General features: G+C 39.6%; 1 protein-coding gene across 1 annotated transcript in view; it reads right to left on the minus strand.

Annotated features, from left to right (window-relative positions):
• Positions 1–12,374: 12,374 nt before the first annotated feature.
• NLRP14 (NLR family pyrin domain containing 14) overlaps positions 12,375–21,109 on the minus strand; it is a 59,475-nt gene continuing 50,740 nt past the window's right edge. The window contains exons 11-12 of the mRNA XM_017507192.2: positions 13,401–13,571; positions 12,375–12,701 (exon numbers count right to left, since the gene is read on the minus strand). Of these exons, the coding sequence (XP_017362681.1) occupies positions 12,566–12,701; positions 13,401–13,571 (307 nt within the window). The 3' untranslated portion in view covers positions 12,375–12,565. The remainder of the gene's footprint in view (positions 12,702–13,400; positions 13,572–21,109) is intronic.

Below are 21,109 nucleotides of genomic sequence, written 5' to 3' on the forward strand. Positions count from 1 at the left end.
AGACACCACAAATCCTGTCAAGAAAAATCTATCATTGTTATGGAACCCCTAGAATTAGGGGTAAATAAGTTCCTCTCCAAATCTGTCTTTGTACTCCAGCTATACTTGTTTATTAGGCCCTAGAAACTGTTTTCCTAGCTCTGTTCTTAAAGGGCCTCACCTGAAGGCCAATAATCCAATTGGGAAATTAGCAGGAAAAAAAATCTTACACTGCTAAAACTTCTGGTTGTCTCTGTGGCTATGTAATTGTTATGAGTGCAATATCTATTAAAAGAGGTCTAATTAATTGGCCTAAGAAAAATAAGCAAGTAAATCAAATATTTTTAAGGAAAAAGTAAAAGCTGTGGAAACTTTCTGTTCATGTGGCTTTAAACTTATGGGTACAGTAAGACTAGAAATGTCTTAAGAGTTGCCAGCATACATTTTTGTTCGCATTTCTTAATCAAGCAATTTCATACTTATCTCTGCCAAATAGTATAAGGAGTCAAAATTTGGCATAGAGGCTACAAAACTATAACTCAGCCCAAACAAACTAATATTTGCTTGTGTTATTTTTTAATAAACGAAGCATTAAGATTGATTTAATGAAGATAGCTACATCTTAAACTATTTAGTAAAACATCCTAACTTCTAATGTTGTGTTCTTAGGCAGTCTGGTCCACAGACACGAAGGAAGTTTGTTTTTGGAAAGAACTGTTATCTTTAATATTAAAGAAAAGGAAATTTATATAAAAAGAATCTCATGTGGTAAAGTCTTGTCCTAAAGTAAATTAACTGGTTGATTTAAAGAAAGGGATGTTTACCACAAGTCAAATAGTTAAGGCATGTCAGAAATTGCGAAAGTCATGAAAAATTTTATAAAAGGGAATTTATGCAATAAATATTGTACAGTTTAAAAGTAATTAGGCCTCCTGAATACTTTATAAAATGTCACTATAACTCTTACTCTTAGCTGTACAACTTGCCTGATTTGCAGCTAGGTAAAACATAAGACACATGGAGTTAAATGTTGGAATAAACCAGACCTTATCTGCACTTCTATCTAGGTCCTAGGATCTACACCTAGCACATAATGAAAATCCCAAACTTTCCAAGGTTTTCAGCAAAGGTAAACTTTGCTAAAAGTTAACAGTGTAACATGTATTTAAAACTATTGAAGAAACAGTTTATGTGCAAGGTGTGTAAGGAAAGTAAAATATACTTTTGGTAAAAACATTATAAAGAGGCATAAGAACGTGGAGTTTTACCTATATTAAATGGTTAAGGAATTATTTTAAAGGTTTAAGAAAGTTTTGAAAGGTTATTTGTAAAGGAAATTCTGTGTGTAAACATATTGGCTAAAGTTTAAGGGGTATCATCCTGTTTTTCTATAAATTGAGCATTAAAGTAAAAGTACAATGGGTTTTTCTTAAAGCACTAACCTGTTCTTTAACAAAAATTATAAAGGGTTGAAAACAGTCTATAAAAATCTTACCTTATGGTCAGACATTAAATTTGGATAAATATGCCTACAAGGTTTTATTAAAATTGAGTTTAACATTAAGAGCACACTAATATAAAGTTTGGCTTAATTGGTATAAAATCATACAGGAAGCATTGTCAAATATAAAATGGTGTTTGGCTTTCTTTGGGCTATATTTGTATAAATATGTTATTCGCATGTGTTCCAAAGTTATGGGGGACTCCTATAATCCTAAAATATTTCAGTGTACATTATCAGTAATAACTATAATTGTTACGTTAAAATTATTGTTTGCCACAGAGGTAAGAAATAGCCTTGTCAATTGTGTCTTTAACTACGGTTACCCTAAAACTTTTTGTCATCCACAAATAATTGTCTCGTTTTGGTCCTCTTTAAAAGATGGTTTTATAATCAGCTCTAAAGCTCTAACAAGTGCTTTTAAATGCAGGTTTCTGATAACTTTAGACATTGCATCATCAGAATAGAGGAAAAATATTCAGGACTTTTGAAAAGCTAAAATGTTAATATGAAGCAGGATGGGAATTAACTGCATCAACTAAATTAATAGGAGACTGGAGTAACCTTTGTAATATTTCGCTTAAAATATTGCTAATCCTTTGTTTTGTTTTTTAAAGTCAAAGAAACTTCTCTTTTGAGCTACCGACAGCTTTTAACAATTTAGTATACTCCCATGAACAAAATTTGGAAAATACTTGTTTCTCTCTGATTTTCTCCAGAATTTGGAAACTATCTGTGAGTATCATTAAGTTATGGCAATATGGTTATTTGCATAAGTGCAATAAGAATCTGTTTTCTTTTGTAAGAGGACACAATTGGAGAAAGTGGTTATTTTACCAAGGCTTTGACTGGAATGGTGTGCTTTCCTTTAAGGAATCAAACTTGACTTATGGAGCCAATAAAGCCCTTGGAAAACAGGCCTCATATTTTGTGTGCACAGTCCCTGTACAAGGTTTCTGATCTGTGGGAAGTAAAGAATCTCACTTCTAGCCGGCTGGGAACCCCAACTTATCTTGGGACCTCAAGAGGAATGGAATTCACCAACTCATGCGTGTTTGATGACACAAATCCATGGCTAGGCTCGGCTTTAAATGAGTATCATCTTAGATTCCTTCTATAAAACAAAGTTCCGTCAAAGCCAATTTAAAAGGTCTATGTAACAAATAATTATTCTTGCTCCACTGTATGCAAATAATTAAGCTGAGTATAATAAAGTGCACCAGTCCTACCATAATTTGTCTTTTAATAAAAATGGGAAACTGGAGAGAGAAAATTATGTTTCAAAAAGTATAGCACTGCCTGTTGTTAAATTCTAGTGTTGCCTAATGTTTTTCTATTTTTATTATTTTCTACTGTTTAAATTCTATTTTTTCTGGCTACAAGTTTTCAAAATAAGCTGTGCTTTCTTAAAGTCCTATAAACAGAAAACTAGATGTTTCAGCAGGCACTGCCTCTAAGCCCCCCGACCATCACAGGAAAAAATCTCTTTGCTGCTGCTGCTGACAACTAATAACTGAGGGTACCTGGAATCCTTTGCCCCATGTCTAGTAAGTCTACAGAACCCAGGGTAATTAAGATGGTATGTGTTGCAGGAATCAACTCCTAAATACATTACACTCAAGTCAAATCCTTGAAAACTAAGGCACCAACCCCTGGTAGCTCCCCAAAAAGTCCTAAACATCAATGTAAAGAAATAGAAAACACTAAGCTGAAAATCATAAAAGATAAGTAACTGACAACTACTCATCTTAGTCTCACCCCTACCTCACCAAATACTTTTGTCATTCCTAACTCTTCTTTTAAGACAAATATTAAAACTTTTTCATGGAAATTATTTATTACACCACCCTTGTGGGAACTGCTTTATGCACTCTACTATTTGCAATAGGACTATATACTGCAGCACCCTCAGGGTGGAATATCAGACAGAAAATCTCAGTTACTGTAGTATCTTGCTTAATTATTACCCTCCTGGCAGGAATAACGGTTACTAACAGGAAATAACACATGGGACTTTCTAAACAGGTGCCTCTGCCTCTCATTAGGTAAGAAATGTTGTTTCTATAATCAACAAATCAGGCCTAGGAAAAAAACACTGCTAAAAAACTTAAAGAGCTAAAAAGCCAAGGGAGTACCAAAACAACCAAATAAATTTTTGATTTGGGAACAAAACCATAGCATGGGTTGTTAGATAAAAAAAAAAAAAGAGTTCCTCTTCAAAGGGTTAACTTGCTCAGAGTCCTTGTTCTTTGATCCCTGCTTTCAAGGCCAGATTTCCTTACTCTTTGTATCCCCCGCCCTGGTAAACAAACTTCCCACCGTTCTTTACCTATAGAAACCACATTCCACATCTGCTACCCACTCTATAGATTACCCCTCCTGTGATAATCACTATTCCTGTTGAAACTGCACTCTCAGCTGGTGTAACCACACTCCTGCACTTTTCAAGTTAGCAAATTGGGTTCAGCTTAGGTTGTGCAGTCCATCTCTAGCCAATGGATACCAGACATAGTAGCAGGGACGAGCTTCATTACAAATAAAAACTCCTTCCCTCCTTTGTTCATTGTTCATTGCTCCATCATGAGTTCTGTGGAAAGTAAATTTACCTTGCTGAGATATCCTTTGTCTCAGTGTTGATTCTTCTTTGCAGCACCGAGCATTTGTTCCTGACAATGCGTCATCCCATTCCTGGGCCCTCTCCTAATAATACACCTGGAACTAATGTTCTTACCCTGCCTAATTAACCTTTTTCAAGATTTTTGACTGACAGGATCATGGCCATTTCACAAACAGCTACCCAAAAACATCTACAGACAGCTTTGTTCCTACAGTAAACCCGAGACCAGAAAACTCTCCATCCCCTCATCAGCAGGAACTACCCAGAAAGAACACACTGTCCTTCCTCCTTTTTATAACTATAGAGTCTGAATTGACAGAGCAGGAGCATTGCCAACTTGGACAACCTCCTCGTTCTAAAGTTTATCTAAAAAAAAAAAATGTGTTCTCATTGTTCAACACCCACCTATAGCATGGGGAGAAATGCCAGATATAGGTGAAAGGCAGCAAATCACACTGCCATGTGTGTACCTATGCAACAATCTTGCATGTTCTTCACATGTACCCCAAAACCCAAAATGCAATTTAAAAAATACCGCCTAAATCCAAAGGGCATTAGCCTAATGACTAAGGTCAGCATGACCATAAATCACAAATAACATCTCCAGTCAGAAACATTCCAAACTCCTCCCCAACCACAGGCATTCTATCCCCTAGATAAGCCCCCTCTGGCCAGGAAGATGCCAGCCTCAACATAACCACCCCCAAGCCTAGAAGATTCCAGCCTTGAGATAACCTCCCTCCAGGCCAGAAAGATGTCTAACTCAAGATAACCTCCCTTTCTCCCTGAGAGATTCCAACCCTGCCATAAACTTCTCCACACACATAAACTTTCAAGCTTGTGATAAGCTTCCTCACCCTGAAACCAATGTATACACTTAGTCTGTAAGAGAAAGTGCCTCTGACCACAATTGGCCAGGAGCGCCTCTCAGGTTTTCATTAAAGAAACTTGTTTTTGACTGTCAAGCCACATTTCATGTTTCTTTCCTCTTTCTTTAACTCTTACACGATCTCTTTTTCCTCTTGGTGATAAATGTTATTTTGGTTTTTGTGGAATGTTTAACCTATAACATTTGGATATTGATTAACTATACTATTATGTATGGTTTGCCATATTGACTGAATATGGAGTGGCTTGAACCTGTGTGACCATGGCTCTGGCTGGGGAGTAAACAGGAAGTACTCTGAATAATTGTCTCCTTGGGAATTCCAGGTGGCATTTGTGATTGAAATAGCATCAATAAAAGCCTGACGTTGTGGAAAGACACAAATATGCATGGGCCTGGTTATTTCTAACCTTGAACTACTCATGACAAAATGTATAGCCCTTTCTTGAGTGCTGTGAATGGTTCTAGTGAATTATTGAAACTGAGGGGTTGTAGAAATCCTCAAGTTGGCTGGGAGACTACTGCAGTAATCAAGGAAATATAGTATGTTATTTTCCAACAACAATTCTTGATTTTCTGCCACCAATCATGTGTCCTACAATTCAATTCTGACACGAAGTACCAGGAATTAGTGCAGACGCACATTTTAAGGGCTTATTCACAATAAGGCTACCCTCACTTCAGATGCCAGTTGCAAATGGGGTCCCCAGGATACCTAAACAGTTGCCAAGTAAACTGCAATAAAGGGGTTCTAACACATATGGGCTTCATAAATTCTAACACCCACGGTTTAGACCATTCATTTTGAAAAATTATTAAGTGACAATTTAATGTATACTTATAATACCTGAAAATGCAAAAATACATTAAGTAGATTAATATTTTATGGTTTATATACTATTCTCTATGTGATTATGACAAAGAATGACTCACAATATTTTTTATTCCTTTTACAACTAATGGCAGAGAATTGTGGTATATCTGAATGATGAGTGAAGGTGTGAATATTGATGAACAAGGAAGAGTACACCAAAGGAACAAGAACCAGGCAAAGAGGGGCCATTCTCTAAAGAGTATCTTACTGACTACATTGGCCTCAGTATCCTCCAAGAGAGTAACTGGAACAGGTGACTCTAGATGAGAATTTAGGGGGCAGAAAAGCTCCGAGATGGAGAAGATAAATGTATTCACTATGGAAAAAGAGACAGAGGAATCACCTTCTTCCCCTACCCGCCCCCAAAATCTGCACAGGGCCATGTCCTGACAAGGAAGAGTTGGAGAATACAAATAACTGTCTTGAAAATCCCTATATTTCCAGGGTATAAGTCCCTAAGACAATTACATGAGACTCTTTCCAACTAGGTCAGGGAAATTTCCCTGAAGCAGAACCAAGTGCCTGTGGCCTGGGACCCTTACTTTGTTTCTGCTGTCTTCAGGGATTGAGTTCTGGTTCAATATTCCAGGCATGTGGAACAACCCCATGGCTCTATGCTATCCCACAAGTTCATCAGCACTGGGGAGGGAGACTCCCAATTTGGTTACCTCCTAAGTTTTAAAAGATTTAATGATTTAATGTAATCTAATTTGTTTCCTTTTTTTATATACTGAGTTCTGGAGTGCAATGGTGTGATCTTGACTCACTGCAATCTCCACCTCCTGGATTTAAATGATTCTCCTGCCTCAGCCTCCTGTGTAGCTGGGATTACAAGCACTCACCTCCACCACAACACCCGGCTAATTTTGGCATTTTTAGTAGAGACGGGGTTTCACCATGTTGGCCAGGCTGGTCTCGAACACCTGACCTCAGGTAATCCACCCACCTTGACCTCCAGGAGTGAACCACCGTGCCTCTCCATCACAAGAGAAAGCAGGACCCTGGACAGCGCCAAGAGCCCGCAACCACCCTCATTTCTCCCATAAGTAGATGCTTTCCCCAGCCACACGGAACTGTAAGTCCATTAAAACCTCTCTCTTTTGTAAATTGCTCAGTCTCAGGTATGTTCTTATCAGCAGCGTGAAAATGGACTAGTACATCCTCATTTATTGAAACAGCATGAAAAAGGCTGGTTGACTTTTAATGTTTTGCTTAATTCACATATATGTAAGTTACTTCAATGAATGGTAAGCATCTACTTTTGGGGAATCCATTTCTGTCTTTAGGAGAGCGGCTTCAGAGATTGGGACCTCGGCTCAGATTGGCGAAATTGACCCTCTGGGCAAAGAACTTAGAACTAAAGGGAGAAATGCGAGTGGTTGCGGGCTCTCGGCGCTGTCCAACGTCCTGCTTTCCCCGGTGATGGAGACCACAATTGGAGTCAACTCCCTTGCAGCCGCGTCCACGCCTTACCAGGCGCCCCATGCCAAATTCTGAGGGTGTCTGGCTCAGCGACACAGAAGGAGAGGCAGAAGGGCAGGACCTGAGAGCTGATTCACCACACCCAACTAAAAAAATGTAAGAAGACACCTAGAAACATGGGGCACCCTGGGTTGAAATCCTGGGACTCCCACCGGATGCGATTTCAGGAGTCTCCAGAGACTGAAGTGTTTCAGGAAGTGACTTCCCAGGCTGCTGGAGTCTGCGGGTCTTCCCATGATAACAAGATCACCTACTTCACCGAGTTGCTGGGAAGTTGAAAAATAATACAAATGTTCCCTGGAAGAGTAGGATGTTTTTGCTTCTATTCATTCTTCATTCATTCATTCATTCTTGAATCATAGCTCCCATGTGCATGAAGACACTGTGCTGTAGGCTGGAAATAAAATAGTGAAGAAAAGGGTCATAGCTTCTGTTCTCATAGAACTTGCATTGTGATGAAGGAGATAAGCAACAGGAAATAATTACATATCTATGCTAGTGGTAGAAAAAAAAGAAACATGATGTTTTGCTAGGAAAGGGGAGGGGCAACAATGATATATAAGATAGAGTGCTCAACCTCTCTGAGGAGGTGATATTTTGACTGCAGGTTAAGGAATCATTGACAGCCAGCTGTGTAAAGAGCAGGTAGAGAGGCAGGGTAGCCAGAGAGGATCAGCTATGCAAAGGGAAATTCATAGTCTTAATGCTTGTTTTCAATGTTTAAATGCTAATGCTTCTAACTGTATTGCTATTAGTTTAAGAGAAACATACCTCATGTTATGAAACTACCTCACAAAGAGACTGAATTTTATTAAATGCCTTTTCAACATAAATTGAGGTAAATAATTTTTCCACATCATCCAATTAATGTGATAAATTATAATATTCCTCCTAATACCAACCCACCCTTGCATTTCTAAGTCACAATAATCACAGTGTATTTTAATTAAATGTTGAAATTTTCAAAAATTTTAATACTAGATCTTTGCATATTCATAAGTGACATTCATCTTTAAGTTTCTTGATAGTGCTATTAGGTTTGAGAAATAAAATCCGAAGCCCCCAACTGGCTGAATGGACCCCAAGGGAACCCTGTAAAAACCTTGGAAGCTGAGTTCCCATTCATGTTAGGAGAGATGGGAGGTCAGACACACCACATTATTCCCTCTGCCTAGCTAACTACCATTAGGCTTTCTTCCCTATAGTCTAAACAGAAACCAGCCCTTTCAAAAGACTCCACACTAGCCGGGTGCAGTGGCTCACACCTGTAATCTCAGCACTTTGGGAGACTGAGGCAGGTGGATCACAAGGTCAGAAGATCAAGACCAGCCTGGCCAACATGGTGAAACCCTGTCTCTACTAAAAATGCAAAGATGAGCCCAGCATGGTGGCATGTGGCTATAGTCCCAGTTACTCAGGAGGCTGAGGCAGAAGAATCAATTGAACATGGGAGGCCAAGGTTGCAGTGAGCCAAGATCGCACCACTACTGCACCCCAGCCTGGGTGACAGAGTGAGACTCTGTCTCAAAAAAAAAAAAGGCAGAAAAAAGAAAAAAAAAGACTCCACACTTTTTCCCCCAGTTAAAAAAAAAGACAAAAATTGTTCCTTCACTCCTTTCTGAGACATCTACTTCCTCTATTCCTTTTTACTTCAAATGTTCACCTTATGTAAAATGTGGATCTACTGGACACTAAAGTCTGAAAACTCTATAATCATTAATCTCACTGCCACACCTCCTTTTAAAAGGAAAATATATAAATTCTAAACCTCTCGAGACCCTCTATGGAAAAAATAGCCACAGATGCATCTGTAACTCACATTTTTCCCAGATGCATTCTCAAGCTGGCTCAATAAATCCTGACGATTTGAGACTTATGCCTTGGTCACTCATTTTAGTTGTCAGATTCTATTATCAATAGTTTTCCATCTTTAAAAAATGAATTGGAAAACCTGTCTTCTTCTGCAATGCTCTGAAATGATTTCAGAATTATAAGAATGTTCCTTTTTCTGACAGTCTGGTAGAAATTATCTTAAGAAACATTTATCTTTGTTGGCATTTTCCTTGGGCTGCTTGAAAATCCTGTTGTCTGTGAGGGTGAGATGGTGACTGCAGCTCAAGATGGTGATAGACACCTCTATCATGTGAAAGAGGTGTCACCACTTTGGTGTATACTTTCTTTCTGTGTTTGTTATAACAGCCCCAGTTAGCTTTCTCTAACTAGCAAGACTGTTCTCACTGGAAATCACCCTCAGAAAAGCCACCTCTCTATATATCACCTATGCCAAATGTCAGCAATATCAGTTTTATGTAGATATCAGCACCAGTAACATTGCTTGCAAATTTTCATGAAAAACATTTGCCCCCTCTGACTGCCAAGGTCTATTCTCCAGTACTGCCACACTGACCCTGGGAATATTATATGATTTCCTGGACCCTTTCAAGGCATACAGTTCCTAAAACTTTGGGAATATTTGAAACAATAAGTGTTTTTGCATGATGGCTGGTAGTTAGAGGCTTCTGGATAGCCTCAGGACGTGAGCTGGTTCTAGGAGAACCAACCATGTGATTAAAGGGTTGGAACTTTCAGCACTCCCCATCCTGACCTCCAAAGAAGCATGGGGGTGCTGAAGGTTGAGTTTATCACAAAGCCCAGGGATTTAATCAGTCATGCCTACCTAATGAAGCTTCCACAAAAACAGAGAGATAGGGTTCAGAAAGCTCCCTGGTTACTAAACACATCCACGTGCTGACAGGGTGGCACAAGTTAAATCCACAGGAATAGAATCCTTCTGAACCTCGCCCTATGTATCTTTCATATAGCTGTTCATTTGTATCATTTGTAATATTCTCTATAATAAATGGGTAGATGTAAGTAAAGTATCTCCCTGAGTTCTGTGAGCCATCCTAGCAAATTATGGAATCCAGGTAAAGAGAGTTGTGGGAACCCTGAATTATAGCCAGTTTGTCGGAAGTACAGGTCACAACCTGGGACTTGCAATTGGTACTTCAAATAGGGAACAGTCTTGTGGGACTGAGATCCTCACCTGTGAGATATAAAGCTCTCTCCGGGATGATAATGTCAGCATGGAATTGAAGTATAGGACACCCAGCTAGTGCTGGAAATGTGCTCAGTGTGGTAAAAACTCATTTTGGTGACCAAAACTGTGTGAGAATTGACTGTGTTAACAAAGAAAATGTGTTGGTTTTTGCCTTACAATCAGTTAAGAGGCTTTATTATCTCCCACAGACAAGGAAAAAAACATTACATTTGTGGTGAACTAAAGAAGGCCACAGATTCTTTGACACTACTCCAATCAATAATTGATTGCCCTAGAATCTGAGCTAGCTTGTACTGTTTTCACCAATACAGGATTATGGAAGTGACTTTATGCCAATTCTGGGCCTAGCTTTTAAGGAAACTGGCAGCTTCCACTTGGCCCTTTTAAATCCTGAATCTCCACCCTGAAGAAACCACATGGACAGGCCCTAAGACTAGAGGGAATGTTAGAGTAGGTAGGTAGACAGATATGAGCAGGGCTGGAGAGAAGGCCCCCAGGAATGGCAACCAATTTTTAAGCCATAGTCAGGCAATCATAAACCTTTTCCTCTAAGAATGAGCAGGACGAGAAGGCCCCCAGAGATGTTTGGCTCACCTCACGTGAAGGGCAGGTGACCACAAAACTATCCCTCTGAGACCATAAGTGGCCATAACTGGCACCAGGAGGGAAAGAAGGCCTCCAACAGATAGAAAGCACCTGGAGCCAGTGAACCACAATCCCTGATAAGGTTTTAACAATATCAGGCAAAAGGGGCAAGATGGTGGACATTGACCTGTATATGACCTTCCCCTGGGGGAGCTCGACTAGTAAGGAAAAATCACCCCAAGGGAGCATGCACACAACTTCAGTAAACACTGTGCATGGGGCCCCTCCCAATTGCTGGCAGGCCACTGCACATGGGGTAATCAAGCAACAACCTGCCCAAGGGAGGGCTCTGTGGAAGAGAACATGGACCCTAGAAGATGAGTCAATGTATAAAGTCCCAAGCCAAGGATCAAGAGAGAGACGCTTGAATCTCTCAAATTGTCTGCTTGGTTTCTTCAAAGTGTACTTTGCTTCTTTGCTTTCTTTAATAAAATATGCCTCTGCTTTAAACCTACTTCTGCCTTTCAATTGAATTCTTTCCTCTGAGGGGGCAGGGACCGAAACTGCTGCAAACCACTGTGGCTGATAACAAAGAAGAGGGGTCTGGCCCAATCCAGCCTTGTAGCCATCACTGCCAAGGCAACAGACATGTAAAAGTTATCTGGGGTCTCCAGAGCAACCTGGCTGCAAGGTCAATACCATCAAGAGACCCCAAGTGACACCATATGGAGTATAAGAATGTTCAGCTAGGCCCTTTCTAAGTTCCAATCCAAGTTATGAGATTTAACGAAATGGTTATTGTTTTAAGTCACCAAGTTTTGGGATAGTTTGTAACGCAGCAGTAAATAACCAGAACAGTCTTTCACACCAAAAAAATTTTATTGTGTCATGTTTTTTCCAAATGAAAGACTCTGTTTCTAGCTGTACCTCAAATAACCTTATATCTTCTTTAATCCTCCTTATCTTTACAATAAGCTACAGAAAGTGTTCATCGTAGAAGTAGACTCCCATTTCTACTTAAACTAGTGATTCTCCACTATTACTATACTTAAGAATTTGCCTGGGAAATTATAAAAAATACTGGATCCTAAGGGCCCTCATCCAGACATTCTGATTTGGTAAGTCTAGTGTGGGGTTCAGGAATCTCCATTTTAAGACAGATACCCAAGTGATCTTGACACTGGTAATTCCAAGAACACACATGGAGACACATTTTAATAAAAGGTGCCAGAGATAGCGGGGCTGCAAACTAAGCCAGGTCAGTGGAAGTAAGGAAAAAACAAGGCACTTTAACTGATCTTCCCTGTCCCCATCCTTCAGCCTCATATCCAGGCTTCCCTTACCTGCATTCTTAAGCTCTATCTCCAATTAAAAACATATTATACTTTCCAGAGAGTTTGATGCTTTTCATTTTATTTTAGCCTCTCAATCCCTGTGTGAAGTAGAACATTTTACAGAGAAGTGGGTGAACAGTATCTGACAGATACCAAGTGCACTGTCTCTGGGCATAGAGTATCTAAAGCTAAACATTCAGGTTTGGTATTGATTGATTGATTGATTGGAATGTCAGGTTCTTCAAATCAGAAACACCGCCACCAAGACCCATCTTCTTCATTATGATAGTTACAATCTGGCTTAATGATTAAGTGTGGATTGCTAACTCCCACAGCTTCCAGCAGCTTCTGGGCTTTCTCATCAAATGCCTCTTTGCACAACCTGAGAAAACAAGGGAACATCTCTTTTCCTGCACCCAATTTCCCTACAGCCCTCTACTTTCTCTGTAAAGAATTTATTTCAGGAGAAAAAGAAACTGTTCCGTTAAAATAGAGAGAAATTATTACAACATGGGTGAGGAGTGGGGAAGGGAACTGAGAAAGATACAGTGAGGGAGATACAGCAGTTCAAGGAAGATAGAATATATTAACAGAAGAGAAAGAGAAACTGATTAAAATTAAAAACAATCCTCCAAAAGCCTTGCTATCCAAGCAAAATTAATACTACCACTGATAATAATGAAAACAGCTAACACATTTATTGTTTACTATTATGCTAGGAACTGTTCTAAGTACTTGACTCAGGTCCTTACAATAACCTTATGGGTAGATTTTATCATTTCACCCATTTTACAGATAAGCAAATCCAAACTAAGAATGATGGAGGACTAGCCTTAATTAAACATTTAGTTAGTAGTAGCGTCAGAATTCAAACTCAGCTAGGCTGGTTCCAGAGTACTCATTTAACTACCATGCTATATTGTGTCTCTCAAAATTCAATGTTCTATGAGAGAAAAACAAGGGTCTAGAATATACCCAAGGATGCACAATCAGGTTGATTTTGAGGCCTGCAATAAATGAATGGCTCCCCAAATCCCTCATTACAGGAAATGCTCCCCATGAGAAGCCAATGGAGACTTACCCTAGAACTTGTAGTTTACACTCAGGAGACTTCAATACTTCATATAACTTTGCAATTCCTTCATTCCCTAAGATATTCTGTGTCAGGTTCATTTTTATCAGTCTTTGGTTGATGCTAAGAGCAGAGGAGAGATCTTGACAGCAGAGAGATGTCAAACCACAGTATTCCAAACTATAGAGAAGAGAGACAAAAGATAAAAATGACTTTGTTTGATGACAAAGAATAAGCCTACAGGAGATCTGTGAACTCAAAATGGAGGATAATTCCAGAAAATTTAAAAAATGAGCAGTTAGTATAATTCAAGGACGGTAAGTACATATAATATTCATTAATACCAGATATTTCTAGGCTGAACTTATCCCTTCCAAAATAATGAATTACAAATTTGTAATTATTGTTTAAGGAATAAACAAAACATGCAAGCACATTACAAAATACTATGAAGCAACTGAATCCTTGAACATCACTAAAAATATATCACTATAACAAGATATTAGAAGCTTGGTAGTGAGTACTTAAAAGCAAGAAATAGGCCAGGCATGGTGGCCTCTAATCCCAGCACTTTAGGAGACTTAGGTGGGCAGATCACCTGAGGTCAGGAGTTCGAGACCAACCTGGCCAACGTGGGGAAATCTCATCACTACTAAAATACAAAATTAGCTTGGCCTGGTGGCATGCACCTGTAATCCCAGCTACTCAGGAGGCTGAGGCAGGAGAATTGCTTGAACCTGGGAGGCGGAGGTTGTAGAGAGACAAGATCACACCACTGCACTCCAGCCTGAGTGAAAGAGCAAGACTCCATCTCAAAAAAAAAAAAAAAAAAGAAAGTTAGAAAGGCAATCATTAAAAAATCTAGAGACAACAGATGCTGGAGAGGATGTGCAGAAATAGGAACAGTTTTACATTGTTGGTGGGAGTGTAAATTAGTTCAACCATTGTGGAAGACAGTGTGGCGATTCCTCAAGGACCTAGAAATAGAAATTCCATTTGACCCAGCAATCCCATTACTGGGTATATATCCAAAGGATTATAAATTGTCCTACTATAAGGACACGTGCACACGAATGTTCATTGCAGCACTGTTTACAATAGCAAAGACCTGGAACCAACCCAAATGCCCATCGATGATAGACTGGACAGGGAAAATGTGGCACATATACACCATGGAATATTATGCAGCCATCAAAAACGATGAGTTTGTGTCCTTTGTAGGGACATGGATTAACCTGGAAACCATCATTCTCAGCAAACTGATAGAAGAGCAGAAGACCAAACACTGCATGTTCTCACTCATAGGTGGGTGTTGAACAATGAGAACACATGGAGGGGTTGTGTTCTCCCAATGTGTCAACAGGGAGGGGAGCACTACACACTGGGGTCTGTTGGGGAGAAATAGGGGAGGGAAGGTGAGGGGTGGGGAGTAGGGGAGAGATGCCAGATGTAGGTGATGGGGAGGAAGGCAGCAAATCACACTGCCACGTGTGTACCTATGCAACAACCTTGCATGTTCTTCACATGTACCCCAAAACCTAAAATGCAATAAAATTCAAAAGAAAAACTAAAATAAAAAAATAAAAAATAAATTTTAAAAAAAGCAAGGAATATAATAAGGTTTTTAGCATCATGCCATTGATGCAAATAAAAATGCAATTCTATGGCACATTTCTAATGCATTAGGTCAGCTGCCTATAGGTGGGAAGAATGGCTAAGGGAGATAAATTAACCAATCCACCCATCCATCAGTCAAGGGCCTCTGCACAAGCCAATAGTATATACTGAGGAACTATGTCAAATTCAACTTTCTGCACCGAACATTCTCCTAACCAATTTGAATCTAATTTTCACCTATGTTTACCTGGCCATTGAATAAGTGAGTGCCTATACAGATGTCGAGCACACAAAACTTTTTTTTTTGCTAAGTGATCACATTTATGTGATGAAGAATGGTCCCACTAATTATGAGACAGGGTATGTAAATATCACACAAAATCTTCTTTAGGGCGAAAAAGCATTATAAAACATAATGTGTTATTATGAATTCATCAGGAAATACAGTAATTTTACATTTTCAGTCACAAATTAGTCTCAAAATATGGAAGACAGAAACAAACAGAACTATAAAGTGAAAGACTCAAATCTAGAATTTTAATAAAAATTTTAACATTTTTCACAGTAACTGACTATCTGGAAAAAAAATCACTAAAATTTAGATAGTTTGAACATAATTAATAATGTTAATTAACTGATACAGAATACTGCAACCAGCCAGGCACAGTAGCTGGCACCTGTAATCTCAGCACTTTGGGAGGCTGAGGAAACAGGGTGGCTTGAGGCCAGGAATTTGCGACCAGCTTTAATAACAGAGCAAGATCTCATCTCTACAAAAAAAAAAAAAAAAAAAAAAAAAATAGCCAGACAAGGTAGTGCACGCCAGAAGTCCTAGCTACTCATGAGGCTGGGAGGATTGGTTGCCTAGCTGATTGCAGTCTACAGTGAGCATTGATCACACCACTGCACTCCAGCCTGGGTGACAGAACAAGACCCTGTCTTTAGAAAAAATAAAAATTAAATTAAAACCAATAATTTTTCATGTTCTTTTTAAATGTATTTAAAGTCATGTAGCAAATGACAACAAACTTCAAAGAACAGCACTCATACACAGTATATTCTCAGACAACAATTCTACAGACTGAATATGAAAAGGTAAGAAAAGCCTTATGTTTGAAAATTAAGGAGTATGTTTAAAAATAACCTATTAGTTGAAGAAAAAAGTTCTATGGACGTTTAAAAGTATTGTGGACTCAAAAATAACAAAAACATTGTATACAATATCAAAATCTTATGATAAAGTTAATGTAATCAATTGAAAAGAAGTGTTGGAGAAGAAAAAGAAAATTTGTATGATCTAAGCATCCAATTCAAGAATTTAGTAAATGGTAAAATAAACCCAACAAAAGTACAGTAAAAAAGATAAAAGCAGAAATTAATGAAATAGAATGTAGATGTACAATAGAGGAGATCGATGTTGTGTTCTTTGAATACAACAATAAAGAAAGGGTCAAATTCATTATCAGAAATGAGAAAAAGACATCAATATAGATGATTAAGAAGTTAAGCAAATAATAAAATATTAGATGCCTGCCAATAAGTTTTAAAATTTAGATAACATAGATAAAAATCAACAGTATTTACTTACCAAAAAGTACTCCAGGAGAAAGAGAAAACCTAAATATTTAAAAAATAGAATCAGAAGTCAAAAATCCTACACACAAAGGAAACTCCAGATTAGACAGCTTCAAAAATTTCAAGGAAAAAATAATTTCAATCTTACAAAAATCCTTTCAGGAAACTAAAAGATAAGGAATGCTCCTGAACTCATTTTATGAAAATACTGTAATTTTGATACAAAAACTTGATGAAGACTGCACAAGAAAGAAATTATAATCTCCATTATCAACAAAGATGGTTAAATGCTATTACTAACATTAACACAGTAAATTACACAATGTATATCGGAGATATGACCAAGTTTGTTTTCGTCCAAAAATGCAAGGTTGATATAATGCATAAATCAATGTGATTCATCACATTTGGCAAACTTCTTTAAGTATAAACAATTTCAGCAAAGTCTCATGATACAATATCAATGTGCAAAAATCACAAGAATTTTTATACACCAATAATAGACAAACAGCAAAATCATGAGTGAACTCCCATTCACAATTGCTACAAAGAGAATAAAATACCTAGGAATATAACCGAAAAAGAATGTGAAGGACCTCTTCAAGGATAACTACAAACCACTGCTCAAGAAAATAAGAGAGGACATGAACAAATAGAAAAACATTCCATGCTCATAGATAGAATCAATATTATAAAAATGGCCATAGTGCCCAAAGTAATTTACAGATTCAATGCTATCCTCATCAAGCTACCACTGACATTCTTCACAGAACTATAAAAAACTACTTTATATTTCATATAGAGCAAAAAAGAGCCTGTATATGCAAGAAAATCCTCAGCAAAAAGAACAAAGCTGGAGGCATCATGCTACTTGACTTCAAACTGTACTACAAGGCTACAGTAACCAAAACAGCATGGTAGTGGTACCAAAACAGATAAATAGACGAATGGAAAATAACAGAGGCCTTAGAAATAACACCACACATCTACAACCATCAGATCGTTGGCAAACCTGAAAAAAACAAGCAATGTGGAAAGGATTCCCTATTTAATAAATGGTGTTGGGAAAACTGGCTAGCCATATGCAGAAAACTGAAACTGGATCCCTTCCTTACACCTTATACAAAAATTAACTCCAGATGGATTAAAGACTTAAATGTAAGACCTAAAACCATAAAAACCCCTAGAAGAAAATGTAGGCAATATCATTCAGGACGTAGGCATAGACAGAGACTTCATGACTAAAATACCAAAAGCAATGGCAACAAAAACCAAAATAGACAAATGGGATCCAGTTAAACTAAAGAGCTCTTTACAGCAAAAGAAACTATCATCAGAGTGAAAAGGCAACATATAGAATGCGAGAAAAATTTTGCAACTATGCATCTGACAAAGGGCTAATATCCAGAATCTATAAGGAACTTAAACAAATGTACAAGAAAAAACAACCCCATCAAAAAGTGGGTGAAGGATATGAACAGACACTTCTCAAAAGAGAACATTTATGCAGCCAACAAACATATGAAAAAAAAGCTCATCATCACTGGTCATCAGAGAAACCACAATGAGATACCATCTCATGCCTGTTAGAATGGTGATCATTAAAAAGTCAGGAAACAACAGATGCTGGAGAGGATGTAGAGAAATAAGAACGAATGCTTTTACACTGTTGGTGGGAATATAAATTAGTTCAACCATTATGGAAGACAGTGTGGCAATTCCTCAAGGATTTAGAACCAGAAATACCATTTGACCCAGCAATCCCAATACTGGGTATATTATCCAAAGGATTATAAGTCATTCTACTATAAAGACACATACACACACAAGTTTATTGCAGCACTATTCACAATAGCAAAGACTTGGAACCAACCCAAATCCCATTACTGATAAACTGGATAAAGAAAATGTGGCACATATACACCATGGAGTACAATGCAACCATAAAAAGGATGCATTCATAACATTTGCAGGGACATGAATGAAGCTAGAAACCATCATTCTCAGCAAACTAACACAGGAACAGAAAACTAAACACCACAAAGGTCTAGAGGGGGATCCAAGATGGCCAAGTAGGAGCAGATCTGGATTGCAGTTCCCAAAGAGAGTGCGGAGGGTGAGTGGTCGCCGGATTTCCAGGTGGATTTTTATTGCCCACAGACCAGGAGATTACTGGGTGGAGGAGTGCCACGGGTCTCCAGTGTGGCTGTTTTGGACAGCATGGCTGTTTCGGCCAGCACGGTGGGTCTCCACAGTCTCTGCACAAAAAACTCACACAGGTCTGGGTGCTGTTTCAGGTGGCAATGAGCTCCTGAGAGACAGAGTCACCCATTCAACTGATAAAAAGAGGACTGAGGCCGGGTGCAGTGGCTCACACCTGTAATCCCAGTACTTTGGGAGGCCGAGGCGGGTGGATCACGAGGTCAGGAGATCGAGACCATCCTGGTCAACACGATGAAACCCCATCTCTACTAAAACTACAAAAAATCAGCTGGGCATGGTGGCACGTGCCTGTAATCCCAGCTACTCAGGAGGCTGAGGCAGGAGAATTGCCTGAACCCAGGAGGCGGAGGTTGCGGTGAGCCGAGATTGCACCACTGCATTCCAGCCTGAGCCAGACTCTGGCTCAAAAAAACAAAAAAAAAAAAAAAAAAAAAAAAAAAAGAGGACTGAAATAGGGAGCTAGGCCAGGAGATTCCCAGGTGAAAAAGCGCCACGAGTTTCCAGCATAGCTGTGCTTGGGTCTCCACACAAAATCTCACACAAATCCAGGCACCTTTTCAAAAGGCGAGCGGAACACCTGGGAGACAGAGTCACCCATTCAACTGATAAAAAGGGGATGGAAGCAGGGAGCCAGGCCAGGAGATTCCTGGGCAGAAAAATGCCTCCAGCATGGCTGTTTCAGCCACACAGTGGGTTGCCACACAAAATCTCACACAAATCCGGGCACCTTTTCAACTGGTGACTGGAATGCCTGGGAGAGAGAGTCACCTGTCCAACTGAAAAAAAGGGGACTGAAACAGGGAGCCAGGCCAGGAGATTCCCAGGTGAAAAAGTGTGACGAGCCCCCAGTGTGGCTGTTTCAGCTGGCGCAGAGGGTCTCCGCACAAGAACTCCCACAAATCTGAGTGCTGTTTCAACTGGTGACTGGCACACCTGGGAGAGAGAGTCGCCCATTCAACTAAAAAAAAAAAGCGGTCTGAGGAAGGGAGCCAGGTGATCAGGCATGGCCGGTCCCACCCTCACAAAGACCAGCAATCTGAAGCGCTCTGGATTGAGAGTTTCACAGCAAGCACAGCTGAACCCAGGATGGTCTAGCTCTGTGGGATAGGGGCGTCCACCACTACCGAGGCAGTCCACCACTACAGAGGTAGTCTGCCATTGCTGAAGTGGTCAGCCATTACCAAGGCAGTCTGCCATTGCCAAAGCAGCCCACCATTGCTGAGGCAGTCTGCCATTACAGACAGAGTCCGCCATTACAGAGGCTGGCTGCCATTGCCAAGACAGTTCTAACTATACTCCTATAAACAGGACAGCAAGGAAGTTCACACAGCAGCAGGGCAGAGCCCACAGCAGCTCAGCAACACCTCTGCTGGCAGACTGCCTACTCACTGAACAGGGCATCCCTGAAAAAAGGCAGCAGCATGACAGAAACTTATAAATAAAGTCCTACTTTCCCAGGACAAAGCACCTGGGGAAAAAAAAAAGGCTGTTACGAGTTCTGTTGCAGCAGACTTAAATGTACCTGCCCAGCAGCTCTGAATGGAACAACAGAGCTCACAGCTCAGCACTTGAGCTCCTATAAAGGACAGACTGTCTCCTCAAGCAGCTCCCTGACCCCCATATATCCAAAGAGTCATCTTATAAAGGAGAGCTCAGACTAACATCTGGCAGGTTTCCTTCTGGGACAAAGATAGCAGAAGAAGAAACTGGCAGCAACACTTACTGTTCTGCAGCCGCTGCAGGTGAGCCCCAGGCAAGCAGGGTCTGGAGTGGAGACCTCCAGCAGTCCTACAGCAGAGGGGGCCTGTTAGAAGGAATACTATAAAACAGAAAGAAATAACTTCATCATCAACAAACGGGACATCCACTCAGAGACACCATCTGAAAGTCACCAACTACAAAGACCACAGGTAAATAAATCCACAAAGATGGGAAGAAACCAGTGCAAAAAGGATGAAAACACCCAAGACAAGAACGTCTCTCCTCCTCCAAGGTATCACAACTCCTCACCAGCAAGGGAACAAGGCTGGATGGAGAATGAGTCTGATGAATTGACAGAATCAGGCTTCAGAAGGTGGGTAATAAGAAACTTCTGAGCTAAAACACATGTTCTAACCCAATGCAAAGAAACTAAGAACCTCGAAAAAAGATTTGATAAAACGCTAATGAGAATAAACAGCTTAGAGAGGAATATAAACGAATTGATAGAGCTGAAAAACACAACACAAGAACTTCGCAAAACATACACAAGTTTCAAGAGCCAAATTGACCAAGCAGAAGAAAGGATATCAGAGGTTGAAGAT

Source organism: Cebus imitator, unplaced genomic scaffold (genome assembly GCF_001604975.1).
Source record: "Cebus imitator isolate Cc_AM_T3 unplaced genomic scaffold, Cebus_imitator-1.0 Scaffold370, whole genome shotgun sequence".
Lineage (NCBI taxonomy): Eukaryota > Metazoa > Chordata > Mammalia > Primates > Cebidae > Cebus > Cebus imitator.